Consider the following 14750-nt stretch of genomic DNA (forward strand, 5'->3'; position numbering starts at 1 on the left):
CCCACTCAACACACAAGGCCCCGTATAATATCTAATATCTCTATATATAAAAGTGAATGTATCACGAAGCATCTTTCATTTTACCAGAGCTGTTCAAAAGAAGCTGAGCTGTGATTGGTTGCTATGAGCAACAGTTTTCCTTGCAACCAATCACTAAGCATCTCTCATTTCATCAGAGCTGGTTAAAAGTAGCTGAGCTGTGATTGGTTGCTATGAGCAAGTTTTCCCACTTGACAACACCTCAGCATACACTGACATGGTGGGAGAAATCTACCATCCCCGGGAACATAAGCTCCCAGCCATTGCCTGCCCCCCTTAAAGGAGCAGAGAGCACATGACAGAAATAAATTCCCCACCCCCCCCCCCCCCGCCCATATCCCCATCGCACATCTTCCCTCTTAAGGGATCATTGGTATGGAGGTCAGAGCAAATCCATCCAGGGCTTTGGTTTTGACCTCAGGCCTCTCTTAAAGGGATCCCTGGTATGGAAGTAAGGACCATTCCACTCAGCTCTGTGGTTCTGACCCCAGGGTCTCTTAAAGGGATCATTGGTATGGAGGTCAGAGCAAATCCATCCAGGGCTTTGGTTTTGACCCCAGGCCTCTCTTAAAGGGATCCCTGGTATGGAAGTTAGGACCATTCCACTCAGCTCTGTGGTTCTGACCCCAGGGTCTCTTAAAGGGATCATTGGTATGGAAGTTAGGGCAAATCCACTCTCTGCTTTGGTACTGAACCCAGGCCTTTAGGCCTTTCTTAAAGAGATCTCCGGTATGGAAGTCAGGGCAAATCCCTCAACTCTCTGATTCTGACCCCAGCGTTATATTAAAGGGATCACTGGTATGCAAGTCACGGCAAATCCACTCAGTTCACTGGTTCTGATCCCAGTCTCTCTTAAAGGGATCCCCGGTATGGAAGTGAGGGCAAATCCACTCTGTGCTTTGGTACTGAGCCCAGGCCTCTCTTAAAGGGGTCTCCGGTATGGAAGTTAGGGTAAATCCCTCAGCACTCTGATTCTCACCCCAGGCTCCTATTAAAGGGATCATTGGTATGGAAGTCAGGACAAATCCACTCAGCGCTCTGTTTCTGACCCCAGGCCTCTCTTAAAGGGATCCCTGGTATGGAAGTTAGGACCGTTCCACTCAGCGCTCTGGTTCTGACTCCAGGCTGACGGGATGATGTGGGGTATTAGGGGGGAGTAGTCCGGTGGCTCTGGCTGACGGGATGATGTGGGATATTGGTAGTAGTAGACCGGTGGCTTTGACAGGACGATGTGGGATATTAGGGGTAGCAGTCAAGTGGCTCTGGCTGACGGGATGATGTGGGATAATATAGTGAATGTGGCTATGCGGAGTGGGTGGGGCTATATATATATATATATACGCGATGAACCCCTTCTACGCCCGGGTGGCGGGCATTTTTATTTTCATATGGTCTCCCATCCTGGTTTGTGCTGCCCCCCTCCTATCCTGGTGTGCATGGCACCCCTCATCCCTATCCTGGTATGCATGGTACCCTCAACCCCCCCCCCCCCCAAATCCTGGCAAGCATGGCACCCTATTCCTCATCTTGGTATGCACGGTCTCCTCATCCCCCCTATCCTGGTATGCATGGTCCTCTCACCCCCCCCCATCCTGGTATGCATGGTCCTCTCACCCCCCCCCAATCCTGATGTACATGGTCCCCTCACCCCCCCTTTCGTGGCATGTATAGTCCTCTCACCCCCCTTATCCTGGTATGCATGGTCCCCTCACCCCCCCCCCCTTTCGTGGTATGCATGGTCCCCTCACTCCCCTTTCGTGGTATGCATGCCCCCTCACCCCCCCCCCAATCCTGGTATGCATGGTCCCCTCACCCTCCTTTCCTGGTATGCGTGGTCCCCTCACCCCCTATCCTGGTATGCATGGTCCCCTCACCCTCCTTTCCTGGTATGCATGGTCCCCTCACCCTCCTTTCCTGGTATGCATGGTCCCCCTCACCCCTATTGAACTACACACATACAAAAAAAAAAGAAATACTCACCCTTCTTCTCTGTGCTCCAGCGCTGCCTGTCACGTTCTGCTGGAGGCCGGGGGAGGAGTGTGGCGCCGGAGTACACGCATGCCCATAGCTCTGTCCGGCGCCATATTGCTGAAGACACACTGCAAATGTGTCTTCAGTAAAATGGCGCCGGATCGCGCTATGGGCATGTGCGATTCCGGCCGCACTCCTGCCCGAGTCTCCGGCCGAAAAGAAGCACCGCGGCAATGCTCTTCCCGGTCAGGTAGGTAAGTATGGCGCCGGACATAGCTGTATGCAGGAGAAGGCGGTACGCATACACACTACGCCATACACACTCCTCACCGCGCTGCCTCATTCTGTCTGGAGCCAGACTGCACAGGCGCGTCGCGCTTGCGCAGTCTATAAAGGCTTCAGACAGAGTGACGCTTAGCCGGTTATATTATAGATATCTTATATATATATATATTTATATTTCATAGGCACATCTTCTTGACCACAACAGGTTACACTGCCTGTGTTGCCCATAGCAACCAATCACTAAGCATTTTTCATTTCACCAAAGCTGTTTAAAAGATGAAAGCTGAGCTGTGATTGGTTGCTATAAGCAACAGTTTTCCCGCCCCATACCACCTCAGCAGACACTGACCAGGTGGGAGAAATCTAGCATTCCCGGGAACATAAGCTCCCAGCCATTGTCTGCCCCCCAGAAAGGAGCAGAGCGCACCTGACAGAAATTAATCACCCCCTCCTCTATTACTGCCACACTCTGTTGTTACTGGCGTAGAAAATCGCATCATCAGCGGCCACACACAGAGCCACACTGCCAGGTTACATAACAGCACATCTCCAGGAACTTCCTGCTCAGCACCACCCATCTTGGGACTATGGGATGGAGGATGTGTGATGGGTATATGGGCACTCGACTATGGGATGGAGGATGTGTGATGGGTATATGGGCACTGGACTATGGGATGATGTGTGGGTATATGGGCACGGGACTATGGGATAGAGGATGTGTGATGGGTATATGGGCTCTGTACTATGGGATGATGTGTGGGTATATGGACACGGGACTATGGGATAAAGGATGTGTGATGGGTATATGGGCTCTGTACTATGGGATGATGTGTGGGTATATGGGCACGGGACTATGGGATAGAGGATGTGTGATGGGTATATGGGCTCTGTACTATGGGATGATGTGTGGGTATATGGGCACGGGACTATGGGATAGAGGATGTGTGATGGGTATATGGGCTCTGTACTATGGGATGATGTGTGGGTATATGGGCACGGGACTATGGGATAGAGGATGTGTGATGGGTATATGGGCTCTGTACTATGGGATGATGTGTGGGTATATGGGCACGGGACTATGGGATAGAGGATGTGTGATGGGTATATGGGCTCTGTACTATGGGATGATGTGTGGGTATATGGGCACGGGACTATGGGATAGAGGATGTGTGATGGGTATATGGGCTCTGTACTATGGGATGATGTGTGGGTATATGGGCACGGGACTATGGGATGGAGGATATGTATTTATTTTACTCATTTATATAGCGCCATTACTTCCACAGCGCTTTACATACATTATTGTATGATGGGTATATGGGCACTGGACTGTGCGAGAGGATGTATGATGGGTATTAGGCTGAGGGTGCCAATACTTTTGTCTGGCCCATTTTTGGAGTTTTGTGTGAAATGATCAATGTTTTGCTTTTTGCTTCATTCTCTTTTGTGTTTTTCATTTAAGACAAATTAGATGAAGATAATAATACCAAAGAATTTGTGTTTGCAATCATTTTCAGGAAGAAACTGAGTATTATCAGACAGAATTGCAGGGGTGTCAATACTTTTGGCCACAACTGTATATGGGCACTGGACTATGTGATGGAAGATATACATGATGGATATATGGACACGGGACAATGGGATGGAGGATATTATGATGGGTATATGGGCACTGGACTATGGGATGATGTGTGGATATATGGGCACAGGGCTATGTGATGGAGGATATGTATTTATTTTACTCATTTATATAGCGCCATTAATTCCACAGCGCTTTACATACATTATTGTATGATGAGTATATGGGCACTGGACTGTGCGAGAGGATGTATGATGGGTATCTGGGCACTGGACTATGTGATGGAAGATGTGTATGATGGGTATATGGGCATGGGACTATAGGATGGAGGATGTGTGATGGGTATATGGACAAGGGACAATGGGATGGAGGATGGGTATATGGACAAGGGACAATGGGATGGAGGATGTGTGATGGGTATATGGGCACTGGACTATGTGATGGAAGATATGTATGATGGGTATATGGGCAAGGGACAATGGGATGGAGGATGGGTATATGGACAAGGGACAATGGGATGGAGGATGTGTGATGGGTATATGGGCACGGGCCTTTGGGATCGTGGATATGTATGATGGGTATATGGGCACTGGATTATTGGATGGAGGATAATAATCATTATAATCTGTTATAACTAACCACAGTTAGTTACTATGCCAGAGCAATGCCGGGCTCTTCAGCTAGTGTATATATAATAATGTTGTGAAAGTGGCCAAAAATAAAATTGATATCAAAATCTACATGTGGATTTCAGCATTTGCTTTGATGTGGAATTTAATCATAGATCAGTGAAATATCTGATAGAACTGACTGCTAATGAAGCAGCTTAACCACTTAGATGCCAATTGTGAGAGCTGCAATATAAAAGTATGGGCAAAGGGGTTTCAATGGGCTGGCACAGACTTATTGAAGATCTGTGTCGGCCACGTTTGTACACCTCTGAAGCCTTGGTTGGGCCTTATAGCAAATAGCCAATTAATTATACAATGTGATATCGCAGTATTTTAGATGGGATCGCAGGTGCATGTCCACTAGAGAAACTGATGTGCTAAAGAAAAAATCTATATAACTTTTCTGTTCTTTCAAAAGAACATTTGTTTTATACATAAACATTCTATTGACAAAACGTAAATTAAAAAAGTTACATATTTGGGTCTTGCTGCTTGGACTGTCTGAAATAATAAAATATCTATCCCATACAGCGAACCCCCAAAACAAACAAGAAATAAAATAAAAATGTCAGAATTGCTGTTTTTTTTTTTTTGTCACACCAAAAAAACCCCAAATGAATGAAATACCCCAAGATGGTATAAAAAGAAATAGAGACCACAAAATGGAATAAAAAATGGAGTAAAAAAATGATATAAAAATGGGTGAAAAAATGAATTAAAAAACCCCTAAGTGGTATAAAAATTTAATACAAAAGACAACAAAATAGTATAAAAAATGCTTCACAATGATTCAAAAATGGAATATAAATACCTAAAAATGGAATAAAGACACCAAAATGGTTTAACAAAAGGAGTAAAAAAAAGCCTGGACCAGGCCCATAAAGAGTATTGACAAATAATCATCACTTTAGGTTTGTGACCAACACATCTGACCGACCACATCGGACGTGGTCAGGGCTGTGCGGCTCAGAGCCGGCGTCTGTCATCCCCCATCAGGGAGGTGCTGAGCTCGGAGAAGCCGGCTCCTTCTTGGTCCATGGCCGGTGAATCCCTCCTCTCTCCCCCGCCGCCTCCTCCCCGCATTGCCCACCCAGGCATCCCCTTGGCCGGCTCGCTCTATGGAGGTGTCATTACAGGGGAGAGCCCGGGGGGACGTGCGGGGCTCGGACTGAACCTGCACAGATCAGCCATGGCCTGGGGGCGCCGGGCCCCTTCCCTCCTGTGACCAGGGTGGGTATGCAGAGACAGCAGGGCACGGTGGGGTGGGGTCAGCATGAGCCAGGGCTGGGGTGGGGAGGTCATTGTGTAAAGTTCTGCCTTTGTAATGTGAATGCATGGGTTTTGGTGAAGAAGTCCTCCTGGGATCCATGTGAGTATTGTTTGCCTTTCCCCACCCTTTGCATTCATGTGCTCCTTCTTGGTACCCAGCCTCTTTTGTACATCACGCTGGTGTCAGCCAGCAGTGCAGGGGTTAATCATCTTGCATGGAGGGGCCCCCTTACACACATATACAGAAACCCCCCCCCCCCCGGCTGCACTTTGTCACATTCAGGCCATAGACTATCAGGACTGATTACATCTGTAGCCCGGCAGTGGAGGGGGTGGCAGGCCTGGCACCCAGGCTGTAGGGTTGACATGCCAGGCCTGGCACCAAGGTCTGTGATTTTTTTTTTTTTTTTTTTTTTTTTTTTGGGGGGGAGGTGTGCTTAATATCTGACTGCTGGGCCTGGTACTTGTATCATCTTCTTGTGTGATCCTGTACCCACCTACTCTTTGTTTGACTGAGTGTGCCAGGGCCTTGTTGCCAACTTCTCCCCCTAATGATGGGCATCCCAGTCCCACCGGTTTTCCAGGATGTGAATTTATTCCACCAGTCTTTATTCTTGTCACATCCACGTCATTCCTTGATCTGACCCTTTTGTAAGACGCAGAACCCCTTATCACCCATGCTAGCCGCATCTTGCATCATATTCACATTCTTCAGATGTCAGAGGCTGTAGCCCACTTTTCCCACGTGTCTTTCACGACCCCTGTGGATGAGAGGTGGTCCTGGACAGCTCTGGAGTGCAGATGGGGAGTGGAGTGGGTCCATGCGGTGAGTGTTTCTAATGATTTGTCTCGTTCCTGCAGGCTCCTGTGGTTTCTCCTGACAAGATCTGGACCGACGGTGCTGACAGAGGATCTGCAGTGATCTGGGGGGGCAGACTCTTCTAACCTTTCCATGGGAGCTTCAGGAAGGGCTGCTGCAACCGCATCTGTCTGCGTCACAGCCTCCTGCAGGGAAATCTGTTGAGTTTCTTTTTTTTTTTTTTTTTTTTTCTTCTGAAACTGATATGTACCATGATTCCACCAGACCTGGGACACAGGGCTCTCATCTTACAACCAGGTATCTAGTAGAAAGCGGGGTTCATTGCAAAAAAGATCCAGTTCTGCCACAAGAGTGTCCTGCAGAATCCAATGACTGTGCCGGGAAACCTATAAATATTCATGGGATGAACACCGGTGTGGATATCATGGACACTGCAATGCTCAACTCGGGGAGAGGAGCCCAGCTTGTGCCAGCTGCTAAAGACTCTAAACCGGTCAAGCGGAGGTTCTTAAGAAGAACTGTGGTAGAGTCGGATCAGGAAGAACCTCCGGTTTTGGACTTGAGTGACTCTCAACACCATAACAAGGTCATTCCTATTTCTAGAGCCAGGAGAGCCATTGCCAAGAGAGCACATGGGTCCAGTGACCAGGCTTTGACCAAAGAAGCCCCCGAACCCAAGTCGAAGACCTCTAGGGAAAGCGAAGTAGATGGTCTACTGGACCAAGTTGAACAAGAGAAAAAAGATGAACCTGAAACTTCTAAAGAGGTACCAAAGTCCAAGAAAGAAGAGGAAGAGGACGACGAAGAGGATTCGGACATTAAAGCTGTTTCTACCTCCCCGGATGGCAGGTTTCTAAAGTTTGATATTGAAATTGGAAGAGGCTCCTTCAAGACTGTTTATAAAGGACTGGATACGGAAACATGGGTGGAGGTTGCATGGTGTGAACTGCAGGTAAGATTTCACTTGTATAATAGACCTTTCTGAGTAATCTGTATATATAATGTCCCAGAATTTGTGAAATGTCTTCACATTTGGAGATTCCACCCCTAGTGCAGGACGTTTCACCTATAGGTTATCTAATTGGTAATTCTGGACAAGTGTGTTTGCACCAGTCTCGCCTGGAAAACTGCTGTGTTATATATTGATTTTAGTTTTAAGCTGCTGTTGGACAATATTGTGCCTTAGTCATATATGATTAATCTAATTTCTCCCTGGAAATGAACATATCTCTTTACGTAATCGCGCAGATGACGTGCTGCCCAAAAGGTCTTCATGGTTGTGTAACAATTATCCGCACTACTAGTCCTGTGAGCAATTCACGTACGTCATGGACTCAGTAAACCATAGGCGCGAGTCAAGGGTGTCTACAATTAGGACTGCAATGGTGGAAACGATCGAAATCCCCCTTTCTGAACATGCAGGGGTTAAAAAAATGAGTTGAGGGGAAGGTTGAGCTTTCTGCAGTGTAAGGTTTGGACAGTATGAGATTTTCCAGGATAGGAGTGATACATATTGTGAAAATGTAATTTCTTCCTGTAAATATTGTATCTAGATTGAAATTCTGTTTCTATCCTCTTGGAGAGATTCTGTTCTCACAGTCTTCAGGGATTCAGGAACCATGACGTCAGGTTTTACGTTGATTTTTGATGGCCTGAATAGTGCAGTCATGGCTCATGTAATGGCAGGAGTCATGGCACTCGCAACATGGGGCAGTGGGGCCCGATGGGTAGAGGTGAGGGGGCCCCCTTTGCTGATCAGGCCCCATATGCCAGTCAGGGCAGTAATGCCCTGATGGCGGCCCTGCTCGCATGAACCGAACCTATAGATGTTACAGCTTTGCTTCCATGAAAGATAATTTCCCGGGAACAGTCTATAGCTCTGCAGCCGCGTAGCTAGTGAGAGACTTGCACAAATGTTTCATCATGCTGAGGTTTCCAGAGAAAGGTTATCCATGAGAGCCAATGTAGATTGGTCCAGTTCTGGTTGTCCGAAAGTCGGCTCTGATGGAGAAAATCTTCTTTTTATTTATTTATTTTTTTTTTAAGTGGTGTTTTCAGCTTAATGATACATTCCAGATTTCTCCGGAAAATATCTCTTACCGTATATGCTGCCGGCGTTCATCCGTTATTATATAGTTGAGTATTTCCAAATATAAAGCAACTATAAACAAAATTGAACATTTTTTGATTATTTTTTTGTAGTTTTCTTATGTTGCGTTTTAACGCCATTAGGCTATGTTCACACGTTGCGTTTTCGTTGTCTCTTGTGCAAGCTGATAAAGTTTAGTGCCCCCCCCGAAAAAATCATGATGCAGCTTCCTTAAGGTTTTTGCCCCCAAAACGCAGCTACACACCTGCGGTTTTTTGGTTTTTTTGCTGTATTTTTGCACTTATTAATTGCTTTTTATGGGTGAAAAGACGCTGAAAGAAGCGACATGCTGCAGTTTTCAAAAATGCAGCAGTTTTCCAAATATATCAGGAAAAGAAAACCCAATGTGTGTGTGTGCGCATGAGATTTCTGAAACCTCATAGCCTGTGTAGGTACTGTAAAACGCAACATGTGAACACAGCCTTGCACCTGCCTGGGGTCCTATGATGACACACTTGGCCTCTTTCTTAGAGATCTTGACAATCTCAGGGCTGTATAAGCTGCCTTGTCCTCCTTGTCATGTTTCATACTCTCTCTATTAGATATTATAGTGTTAGGCCTCCTGCAGACTTGCATTTATTCACGTATGTGTACTGTACCCATTATTGTCTATAGGGTTGTTCAAATGTTCTTTGTAGAATGCAGGCTTGACTTATCATTGCGTTTTTCCCCATTTTTTTTTAGCCTGTTTTTCATTTGCACCTCTTAAGTTTATTTAATATTTTTATGTTATTTTTTCTTATGTTCACCATAGTGGCCAGACTTTCAGGCTTCAAGATGCTTTCGCGACTTTTTTTTTTTTTTTTTTTTTTTTTTTTTTATAAATTTGTTGCAAATGTATTTGTTTCCCCCATTGAGTAATGTTAAGTATACCACTTTTTTTTTTTTTTTGTGCTAGAAAAAGTCACAAAACGGATTAGACAAACATATGGACTGTTCTTGACTATAAACAAACATATCAATGCGTGACAAAAAACAAAAGTGACTTAAAAAAAAACCAATAAAACAGAACACTGCTTTTTTTTTTTTTTTTTTACAATCTGAGATGTGTGTTTTTGGCCATCTAGATTAGAAATTGAGCATACAAGACTAATGGTTCATGAAAAATCATGGATAAGGCACGGATTCCATCCTTGTTTCCAAATGTTTTCTTTGACCACTTATATAAACCCAATAGAATGGGCTGGTGAATAATGGGGAAATGGTTCTTTATGCTTTTGTATAAAAAAGAAAAAAAATCTGAGGTCTTAAAAAGGGAAATTTTATCCAGAGAACAATGGAAAGGTTTCTTTTGTTGGAATAGATTTCTTGTCCAGTGATAACAATAGTATTACTTTGTCTCTCCAACCTTCCCATCATTGGTGGGTATGTAGCTGTAACGTGGCGCCGGGCGGTAGCCGTGGGCGAGGTGCTCGTTTCTTACACCTCGGAACATTACATGACGATCCTGGCTGGATGTGTGGTCTTGTGCTGCATTACACCCATGTAGGCTGCATGTAACCAATGTTGCTGGTTTGCCAGGACCAGATGTTTCACTATTCAATGAGGGAGACCACCATCCAAAAATACGCTTTACTGAATGGTAACTTGGTAGGGAATATATACAGGAGATAGCGGGCACAAAGTCTTATGATCGTTCCCTGTACAACGAGAAGCATTTTCCACACCGTGTCCTTCCTTCTTTTCCCTATATTCACCTTCCCTCTTTACTCTCTCTACTTGTCCTCTGTTTCCATTGTGTCTCACAACTTCACCATAACCCAGCTCGACACTACAGTCCTGTTTAGCAAGGGTCCTTTACTCGACCTGCAGTTCCGCGTCTTATTTCCCTCAGGCTGATAATATGGCCGGTACTTATCTTCTCTAGTGCTGACGCTCTGGAACTACCGCCCGGTCTTTCTATTCGTCTCACGTACTCGGTCCCATCTAGAGTTATAAACTTTGGGCCATTTCTGCCAGGCCTTCTCTCCCAGAACCCACCTGCCATCGATCACTCTGTCGCCTCTGCTCCGGTTCACGATATCTCTTTCCATCTGTCTCCTCTTACTTTAGGGTCACCTCGGAATGCAGCACTTCTCACCGTGGACCTTGGGTCATTTCACTATGCACTCCAGGCCCTGTCTGCAACTCCAACAGGAAAATCCCTTTCCCTTCAACTTATCCCTTCCCACTTTGGGTTAGTCCCAAACACTAACTCTCGCTATCCCTTCTGTCTAACTACACACATAATCAACATTACTAACCTCTTTAACGCACATCACAAGTCACAACATATCACAGATTATACTTGTATCTTCATTGGGGGGGAACAGCAGTATGTCCATCTCCTTACATAGCCCCGACACACAGGCATATTATGGGTATTTAAAAAGTTTAAACCTGTCTGCAAGTTATTGTAAAGAAACAAACCGCATTGTACTCGCCTTCCCTGGGTCAAAAGGCGAGTCTTCGCCTATTACTTGGCATTTATTGTGGCACAGGCGTCACGTTGATTGTGAGCTCAACAGCTCTGCCAGTGTAGCCGGAACGACCCCTTCAATGCCGCTGAGCATACTGATTGACTGCCGTGCGTTCGTGATGTCAGAGCCACAATCGATGCAAGCCACTGGGAGCCGCGGCGGAGACTCACTGGTGGACCTGAGGAAGGTGACTACGGCGCGGTTTGGTCCTTTACAATAACCTGCATCCGGGGACGTTCATTTATTGAAAGGGAACAACCCCTTTAAGGCTGGAGTCTGCATTGGCAAATTGTTTTCCGCTTCTGCAAAAAAAAAAACTGGATTCACTCACCGCATGCACAATCTGCAGCGGATTCTAGGTAGATCCACGGTGGATGTGCTACAGATTTTCTCCCCAGATTTCATTTATTGCTGTGCAAAAGAGTGAATTTTGAGGTCTTGATGTAGCGCATGCAGATTTCATTATTAATTTTAAGAAGATTTTTCCTAATCCTGGCAACCCGTGGAATTTGCATATTAAAGGGGTAGTGGTGCACTGGAACTGGTATAGATCCATAATTTGTCATGTGCTGCTGAATGGTATTTGGGTGAATGGGAGAGAGCTTGCAGTACCATTCCTGGCCACTACACGGTGTACGGAACTGTGGCTGGAGCACTGCAGCCGGCTCGATCAGCAGATCATTTGGTATTGGGAATCCAAGCACGGTTGTTCTAATATTGGGGAACTACCCTGTTTGGAAATCAATATTAATAGTGCCGTTGAAAAGGTTTCTAAGGTTTTAAGCCCTTACCCACTGGAGAACTACATTTTCTGTATGAAAAAAAAGGCAGAAGAAATACATATATATTAAAATTTATTTTATGCAAATCCTGCATACGGCACATTACTAAACTGCCTATTGGGTTCTCGAGTACAGAATGTTTAGGAAATTGTTCATTTTTATCCGTTCTCTTTTCACAAACATGGACCAGATCTGATCTGATCTGAAGTCAATTATTTTTCACGTATAAGAAAAAAAAAACTGATAGCAGCATTATTTTTTTTTTTCTTCTAAAATTAGTTCAGTGAGTTTCTGGCTCATGCGATCAACTCTAATAATAGTGATGTCCACGTCCCGTGTTCAGGAAAAAAAAGAAACCCAAATGCCTAACTGCTGACTTTACAATATGCCTATTAACTGCAGCATGACTTGCTGGGGTCTGCTGCAAATCATTAGCTATCCAACATCCCACAATGCCGGCCTAGGAGGACAACCCTGCCGATGCCTCCATAGAAGTCCTGTGACTGATTATATATGTCGCCATTCAATGCCGCTAAGTGGGATCTCGAGTAGATAATGGCTGTTTGTGATGAGCCACACGAGAGGTTGTAAAGGATTTTCATATGGGCTTTGATTTTTTTTTTTTTTTTTGATGGGACCACTCATTAAATTTATAGTCGCAAAACCTTTCTGAAGGATGTGCCTGTTATTGTGAAGTATTTCTGTACACGTTAGACCAATATATCCAGTTGTCCTAGATTGTCATTGAGGGAAAAAAGCTGTGAAAGTCTCCCTCTAATCAGCAACATATCAAGCAAGCAGCGTCTGTGCAGCATCGGGGAACTGTACTATATATAGGCCCTCGTTATATAATCTGCTGCATCACTCGTAGCCCGTAGACTGCATTTAAATGGTTAGTTCGCCTTCCCCCACTTCCTGAAAAAAATATATATACCCATTGGATAGGGAATAATTTGCTGATCGCTAGAAGTCCAACCACTGAGACCCCCAGTAACCCTAAGATGGGATCTTCAGATGGGATTTCAGACAACACTCCATCTCAGAGACTCAGCGCCACCCCTCCATCTCAGAGATTCTGTGCCACCCTCCATCTCAGAGACTCAATACCCCCCTCCGTCTCAGAGGTTCGGCGCCACCCCCTCCGTCTCAGAGGTTCGGCGCCACCCCCTCCGTCTCAGAGGTTCGGCGCCACCCCCTCCGTCTCAGAGGTTCGGCGCCACCCCCTCCGTCTCAGAGGTTCGGCGCCACCCCCTCCGTCTCAGAGGTTCGGCGCCACCCCCTCCGTCTCAGAGGTTCGGCGCCACCCCCTCCTTGAATCACAGGGTTTCAGAGCTCCCCCACACCATTTTAGAGTTTCATAGCCCCCTGCATCTGAGGGTTCTGGAGATGAGCGCCTTGTGGCCTCTTGCTGAGTGGAGTGGGGCCGCGCATGTTCTCTGCAGTTCCACACCACAATTCATGGCGGTGAGGCTGAGCATGCGAACATCCTCTACATCAGTGTTTCCCTAACTCCAGTCTGCAAGAGCCACCAACAGGTCAGGAGGACTACACGGCACAAGACAACTAGTCCTGTAGTGATAATCTGCTGATAAAATATTAATTTTATTGAAACAAACAATAAAACACAGCCCAGTAAGTGACGCATCACTAGAATTGGGCTCAAGCCTTACATCAGGCTCTATGATTACATTACTTATTACATTAGTATCGCTTTTGCTACAGTATTCTGACAAAGCTTTGCTGATCTTCTTGTATCCTTCACCGTTCTTGTAAAAAAAATAAATGAATAAATAAACATCTTATGACATTTCTCTTCCATGTGGTACCATTGCTGACATTTATATATTGTAGCACCATTTATTCCATGGTGCTTTACATGTGAAAAGGGGTATACATAATAAAAACAAGTACAATAATCATGAATGATACAAGTCACCGACTGGTACAGGAGGAGAGAGGACCCTGTTCGCGAGGGCTCAGTCTGCAAGAAATGAGAAGAGATTTTTTTTTTTAACGCCCTTTTTATAGTTGCCCATCTGCTGGACACCTGTTTTAATGAATTAGACTTGTCTGTGGTGTAATTTTTGTTTTAGTTAGAATTTTGTAGTCTAAACTTTAGCTTTGCTTCTAAGACTTTGATTGGGATGCCCTCATTTTTGCAACATGGTCTTGAATTAATTTGTGAGGACTACTTTTTAGGGATGTGCAAAACAGCACATCTTGTTTGCAATCAAATGTGGAGTAGAAAATGTTGATTCTAAAGAAAATTACCGTAAATGTTTACTGACAAATCTGTTGAGGTGTACTCATTTATGCTGAGCACTGATATATATGGTAATACAGTGGCATGTAAACGTTTTAGCATCCCAGGTCAAAATTATTGTTATTGTAAACCGTTAAGCAAGTTGAAAACGAAACGATCTCAAAAAGGTTTAAAGATGACACATCTTCTTTGTATTTTAGGCAAAATAATTGCATTTTTTACATTTTAAATATTGGAAAACGGACCAATGCAAAACTTTCGGCACCCTTAGAGATTTGTGTACTCCGATAATTTTGACCAAGATTTAATTAGCCTGTTATGGTTATGACTTGTTCACTGTCATCGTTGGGAAAGGTCAGGTGATGCAAATTTCCCAAATTTATAAAAGCCAGCCTCTCCTAAACTTTTGCCAAAAAACAGCGGCCATGAGTTAATCTAAACAGCTGCCTAGCACTTTGAAAAT

The 14750-nt window shown here is 45.1% G+C and overlaps 1 protein-coding gene across 12 annotated transcripts in view; it reads left to right on the forward strand.

Annotated features, from left to right (window-relative positions):
• The window catches only part of WNK2 (WNK lysine deficient protein kinase 2), a 252051-nt gene that overhangs the window by 24514 nt on the left and 212787 nt on the right, over window positions 1–14750 (forward strand). For 11 of the 12 annotated variants that reach the window (XM_073574203.1, XM_073574200.1, XM_073574202.1 and 8 more), the window contains one exon: window positions 6676–7586. In XM_073574203.1, the coding sequence (XP_073430304.1) occupies window positions 6879–7586 (708 nt within the window). In that variant the 5' untranslated portion in view covers window positions 6676–6878. Of the gene's footprint in view, window positions 1–5616; window positions 5776–6675; window positions 7587–14750 lie in introns of those variants that run through there. The other variant, XM_073574201.1, reaches the window with a different exon arrangement.

This window comes from Dendrobates tinctorius, unplaced genomic scaffold (genome assembly GCF_039654945.1).
Source record: "Dendrobates tinctorius isolate UK_male_01 unplaced genomic scaffold, ASM3965494v1 ptg000038l, whole genome shotgun sequence".
Lineage (NCBI taxonomy): Eukaryota > Metazoa > Chordata > Amphibia > Anura > Dendrobatidae > Dendrobates > Dendrobates tinctorius.